At 39.1% G+C, this 6691-nt stretch overlaps 1 protein-coding gene across 1 annotated transcript; it reads right to left on the bottom strand.

The window, feature by feature from the left end:
- Positions 1-3478: 3478 nt before the first annotated feature.
- LOC145045185 (uncharacterized) lies at positions 3479-4111 on the bottom strand. The gene has a single exon (XM_078993530.1). It carries the CDS (start codon positions 4109-4111, stop codon positions 3479-3481), a length of 633 nt encoding a protein of 210 aa, XP_078849656.1.
- Positions 4112-6691: the final 2580 nt, after the last annotated feature.

Raw genomic sequence — 6691 nt, 5'->3', positions numbered from 1 at the left:
TGGTGATCCAAAATATGTTACTAATGCCAGTGCGTTAGTTTTCAAAAGTAGCTGCTACCTGGTTTAGCAGTTTCCTGAGAAGACAATTTATTTTAAAGAAAAAGTGTCAACAATAAAGTTGGTGAGTTCATAAGTAGTGTTTTGAGAAATGAATTCCATTCGAAAGTTCGTGTATGTTTTCCAGAAAATCCCTTATTTTCTATCAAATGTATGAAATTAGTATGAAAGATCGTTGTATAAACTGTATATATTTGAAACAGGAAAATCCCTTATTTTCCTAAAAGTGAAATGTAGTCTCAAATGACCAAGACCGTAAGTTGTAAGCAACTATGACATGCTTAAAAGAATGATGTATAGTCTTATTATAAAACAAAACTATAAGAAGGTCGTATTTGTAAATGAAAAGTGACTGTAATAATCACTTTCCCCATGAAAACATAATGCCATAATAATTTTCTATCCAGTGAGTTTTTATAACCGTACTATCATAATTTGCCTGTAGCGACGTTCTTCAAGTGTCGAAATGAGATGACACTTGTCACCCTGGGGACTGTAGCTAGCAGTAAGGGCGCGGGATCATTAGTCCCGTATAGATCTATACACACTTGTCGCGTTCTCCGGACGGGAGATTCTAGTTATTAATAGGACTTCTAGCAATACCTTAATAGGTATAATGAATATGAATGTCTCACAGATTCTCAATTAAGTCGTTTATTAAAATTAATAATGTTGTTTCTAAAATGATTATCCTTTTTCACAATGTTAACATAGGCATAATAAAAGGTGGGTGTTCTTGTATGTATAAAAATGGTATAGTGAGAAATAGTTACCCTTAATATGATGCAAACGTATAAATAAGCTTATAGTATTTATAATCATGTTTTATTTTGAGAGGGTAAAGTAAGGTCAGATGTTTTGCATGTTAACAGATCCATATGATAGTTATTAAAAACAATCTGAAATGTATAACGAAAGATACATGTTTTCACACAAGATTAACCGTGTGTTTACTTGTATTCTCCCCCGTAATGTGTTAAAAGCGTTTAAAAAGTATTTAAAAACGTAGAAATCAGGGTATGAACTCACTTGGTTGAAGAGGCGGGTTGAAGAACATAAGGCAATAATTGAGCAGGACTTCGACAGGAGAAAGCGGATTTCTCGGGATTCTCGAGAATCTCGAGAGCGTAAACTTCCTTCGAGGCTTGGATATGAAAACCGGGACTTCGGGATCTTTCTTGCATGCCAAATGAGGTAAAAACGCGAGAGAAGGAAACAAAATGAGTTAGGGAACCCGGAACTCTCGCATCCCTTTCATAAGGGTTGGAACCCTCGCGTACGCGGGGCGTACCAGCGAAGTTACGCGGCGCGTTCGCATGCGTCATGGTGTACCACATCCTCGGTCGAAGCATTGGATGGGACCCAGAGCGACGTGGATGAACCGAGGCCTAGCACCCGAGTACGCTGGGCGTACAAGGGCACGTTGGGCCTAAACAGTCTTGGTTTGTGTGCCTCAAACTTGTAAAATCCGTAACTTTTGCATACGAGCTCCGTTTTTGACGTTCTTTATATGCATCCGTAGGTAAGAATGTACTCTAAAACTTTCATTCAAATGTTGTCGGCTAGTTTTGATTTTATTTTTAATTAGTTACTTTTAACAGGCCGGTACAGGAAAAGTCCGTTAAAAATCCATAACTTCTTCATCCGACGTCCGTTTTCGTCAGACTTTTTACCGTGGTAATACAATTGATGAGATCTTTGATTCTCATGTAGGTCACATTGGCAAAAAGTCGCTCGATCTCTATTTTAAGTTTTTAGCTGTCTACCACTATCCCGAAACGTCGAAAAATCAAAACTTCCTCATACGAAGTCAGATTTAGGCGTCCTTTTTATGTATGCTCACGGTTTAGGGATAGCTACAACTTTTGTTTAGAAACCTAAGGTTCAAAAGTATTTTATTGAAATTTCTCGTTTTATGCTTAACAGTGTTTTACTGGTATTTTTATGGGTCTTCGATTGGTCATAACTTTTTTGTTATAACTCGGATTTTAGTGTTCTTTATATTTTTGGAAACCTAGTTACGATCTCTATCACTTTATTTATCCCAATTGAGGTTATTGAATAATTTATTTTTGACCTAATTTTTGCTGCTGTTACAATATCCCCCCGTTGTAGAGAATTTCGTCCCGAAATTCGCATTTTGACTGGGACTTCAATTGTCGAGGATGGGTGAGTGTGCGTATGTTCCATTTGATCTTCTTGTTCTCTAGTGAATCCGGATCCTAGTGTAGGTGTTCCTACGTACCCTCGTTACTCCGTCTATTCGTTCGACCGGTAGAGGTCGTGTGGATTTGGGTTTATTTAACTATGCTCGTCGAAATGTTAGCATTGTTCACTCGTAATACAGGTCGTTTCGTTTTGAAGTTCATTGTTGAATTCTTACCTGGTCCGCTTATGACCACATTGTGTATACAAGTTGCATACACATTTGTAGTGACAGGTTAACCGTAATCATTCCTAGCCTCTGCATTTGAACTTCACTCGTCGTATGTGTGCTATTCCTAAATAGTTCATCGGTAATACTTCAGGAAGGTTGCAAAGGATTTAGTACTCCTCATATGAGTGCTACGGGATTTTGAAAGTAGAAACGGTTTGGGAGTTGTGTCGGGTTTGTTGTTATAAATCGATAGAGTTTTGTTAGCCAATGGTGAAAGCGAAGGTTCTTTTTATAGCGCATGCAATTGGCATGGTGAAGACCAAGCCAATCCATTTCTAGTAGCTATTTAGGAACTTCTTATCGTAACATTCGTGAAGTCGACAAGGAAAACTGTTATCTCTACTACGAAGGTTTTGCTTAATGATTTGGGGCATTGCGGCTGCTACTGCAGCTGTCACGGAAGCCTGGAATATTACTGGGTCGAACTGAGGGGCTGGTGGTGGTGGCGGTGATGCAGCTCCTGCGGTGCCGCCACGTCTAGGATTTCTACGAGGTGGCATTTTCTGCCATACTAAGAATGAAAAGACAATAAGTCTTCGATAGCGTTCATAAGTCGAGAGTTAAGACTAAACATTATTAGTTCTTCATATGCATCATGATTCTGACTCGTAAAGATATCATATGAATCCATTCATACAAGAGGTCTATAGATAATGAAATATACACTTTATGAATGTTGATAGACTTGTTTCGTATGGAAGTCTATAATAGTACCAATACCAGGCTCATCCAACAATCGTTCGATGTATAATTTTTATATATAATCAAGTTTTAAATAAACTTTCGAATCTAATGGGTCTGCCATGGGCCCACAACCAAACAAGGAATAGGATCCAAGGTGGAACCATCATTTCTAGGTCGACATGGTCTTAATTTTACATAACTTTGATTTAGACATGAAACGATCATAAATCGGACACCAGTAAATTTAGTCTGAAAACAATTCCTGCATCTCGGCTGGGGCTAGACGGTATGGCGATCTGGCTACGGGGTAGCCCCAGGAATTAGGTTGATTCGGAATTCGACTTGTCTAATAGGAAGCACCCTAGGAAGGTCTTCTGGGAATACATCGGGGAAATTACAGACCTCCGGAATGTCCTTGATGTTTTTCGCTTTTTGTTTTGTGTCTATGACGTGGGCTAGGAAGGCGTGGTACTCCTTGCCCAGATACTTTTGAGCCTTGACACAAGAGATGATCTGAAAGCTTGAGCTAGGTTTATCACCATAAACGATGAGAATTTCTCCATTTGCCATATTAAGGCGAATGGCCTTTTCGTGACATATGATGACATGGTGAAGACACAACCAATATATGCCAATGATGACATCAAAACTTTTTATGGTGACCGGCATAAGGCTGATTTGGAAAGAGGGATTGTTTAGGGTGAGGGTACACTCGGTGTAAAAGTCGTTAGTGTTCTCTGTTTTTCTGTTATCCATTTCTACGGTGAAGATGTCTTTTAGTGTTTGTAGTTTCTGTTTAAGCAAGCATTTAAATTGATGACTCACAAAGCTTTTCTCCGCACCACTATCGAAAAGAATACATGCGTATGTATTATTGAGGAGAAACATACTGGTGACCACAGTTGGGTCTGCAACGGCTTCCTCCCGGTCCATTGCGAATACTTGGCCACTTCCCCCAGTATTCCTGTTGTTTGCCTTTGGGCAGTCCCTTCAGAAGTGCCCCGTTTCTCCACACTTATAACAAGTACGGTCTACTACGACATTTTTGGCTGGAGCGGTCTGTTAGGTTGGTTCCATGTAGTAGCGGACGGTGTGTCCCTTACTTTTGCACTTAGTGCAATGCACTTCATGGCAGGGTCTGTGATGATGAAAGTTGCATCGGTTGCACATAGGCTGGTTGTCGTTGTACGGCCTTGTAGGTGATGTGGTCGTAGGAACAGTAACAACATGAGCTGTCACTATCTGTTGTCTTTTGGTAGACCCTTGTTTTGAACATCTCCCTTTTTCATTCCCGAACCTTTGTTTCACGTTACTAGGTTTGTGGTTTGGAGTATCCTTGTGGGTAAATATTCGTTGATTTCCTTGGTTGTCACAAACATTGGAATTTTTGACATCCATCCCAGTTTTACTAGTGTTTCTTGCGTTGAGATGTGCCATGATCATTGTCACGGCGGCTGTGACCGCAGCTTGAAAAGTAGTTGAGTCAATATGCAGGAGTGGTGTTTCGTTGGTTGGTCGGTTATTTCCATGTAAAGATATGATTCTGTTACATGATGTGATTCGAGTTGGTCAGATAACTACGATCATTGTTAGTTGGAGTATAATTTCCTCATTTTTTTATTCGGTTTCTAATGTTTCGACTTACATTCCTTATGATGTATTTGTGATTGAGGGTTGAAATAAGTATCGTATTTAAGCTTACTTTTAACAATTTAGGGTAAGGATGTTGAAATCATAAGTCCATCTAGTTTCATGGGTTTTTAGGAGAGGGTATCTTTCTTACTATCTCGATTTATGAAGAAGGATGTGATGTACCTATCTCATAACATGAGTAATATAATTACCAACTCAATAGGTAATAATAATTATTACTTATTAGTCCGACGTATCAGGTTCTCTACCACCTCGCATGCTTCACGAGTGGTTTCCTCTATTCTCTCTCGTATCCTCAGTAGTACTGATTTGCTATAGCCTGGTATCTATATTTTCGGCGTCCATGCTTTTCCCCAAGTACGTTTAATATCCGTCATTGATTGGATTTCCCTTAGTTGAAGTTTTAAGGGTTAGTTATTCTATGGTAACTGTCTCTTTCTCTAAAGGGTGTAGGTGTTTGAATTTATCGAAGGATTAAGTCTGTTTGAATAGCAAGAAAGCAATTACAGCTTTAGGGTTACAAATGAAATGGTGGCAAGACTTCGCCAAAGATTTTGAGTTCAATAATATTGAACTACAATAAATTAGATCGATAGGGACAGTGTAGTGAGTTGCTGTAACAATTTATGACACGAACTGTTTACATAGCCCAAAGCATGGATTGATAATGATGATCTTTAAAAGAAGCAAGAAGTCTGTCATAATAGTTGGTATAGAAGTTACATAGAATTCGGAAAATTTGACCTTGGTGTAGGCCTACAACATACCATACAAGGAAATTTTGACAGCATAGAGGTTTAGTGAAACAAAAATTGCTACATGGGAATATTTACAAAAAAAGAGTACTACTTTGAGTACGCACGAAGGTTATTCCACAAACCAAAAGAAGGAGTGAGTACAATATCCTCTACTTGCGGCGGGAACTATTCTTCTAAGCCTTTTGATCTGCCAACGACGCTCCATCTCTAGCAAACGAATTTCATACCTTGCCTGGCATGCTCTAAGTTCCCTTACTTCAGTTTGAGTTTTAGTTACCTCTATCTCCAAGTTTCATTTTGATTTATGGTTCATCCACGAGTTGAATCTAACTGTCGGATGCGAACTGTATTGACTCCAGTGTTCGCATCATTTTCCTCAGTTCGATCGATAGTTGCCATTCCTTGTTCGTCAATGCGAACAATTTGGCGAACCAATATAGGAAGGACTATGTCTGCTGAGCCTCCCTCGCTCAGATTATAAAAGCTTCGGTCTCCATTGTATGGAAGGGGTTGACCCTGTTCGCGACTCCACCTATTCAGGTTGGTTGCCCATAGAGGTGTCGAGCCATGAAATTCTGGTCGAGGATTAGGATTTTGGATCGGAGTCAGTAAGGGTAGGTTATTGTCCTCGGGATCTGAGTATGAGTCTTCTTGCATTTCTTCTTCTGGATCATTCTCTACCCATCCCCCATTGTCTTGGTTCGGGTAGTAGGGATCCCCTGGTAGATGAAATCCGACAATTGCGTCTATATGAGAATTGGGAGATAAGGATTGTCTAGAAATAAGGCCCATAAGGTTGATCATTTATAGTTAAACTATTGTATGCATAGAATACTTCTATTGTATTCTAAATGTTATGTTTGATTCTAAAGTTTATAATTTTGGTAAGTTTTAGACTTGTTGTCCACTGTAGCAATCCCCTGGCATAGCAGTTCGACTCTCGGACAAATATAGTTGATCAGGCTATATTCATCCTAGTCCCGATTATATATCCCAAGGCATACCTGTATTGTACAACTCATCTATAATACTTCTATATTGTTTTCATTATGATACTAAACCTGTTATATAATGTATGCATGTATACTTTATAAAAATTTCA

This window comes from Lactuca saligna, chromosome 5 (genome assembly GCF_052625555.1).
Source record: "Lactuca saligna cultivar CGN05327 chromosome 5, ASM5262555v1, whole genome shotgun sequence".
Classification (NCBI taxonomy): domain Eukaryota; kingdom Viridiplantae; phylum Streptophyta; class Magnoliopsida; order Asterales; family Asteraceae; genus Lactuca; species Lactuca saligna.
Note: the sequence above shows the minus strand (reverse complement) of the source record. Positions and strands in the feature narration are given on the sequence as shown.

Bases quoted from the DNA above. Each gene is read 5' to 3' on its own strand.
- LOC145045185 (XM_078993530.1), bottom strand. From the start codon at position 4,111: ATGGACCGGGAGGAAGCCGTTGCAGACCCAACTGTGGTCACCAGTATG.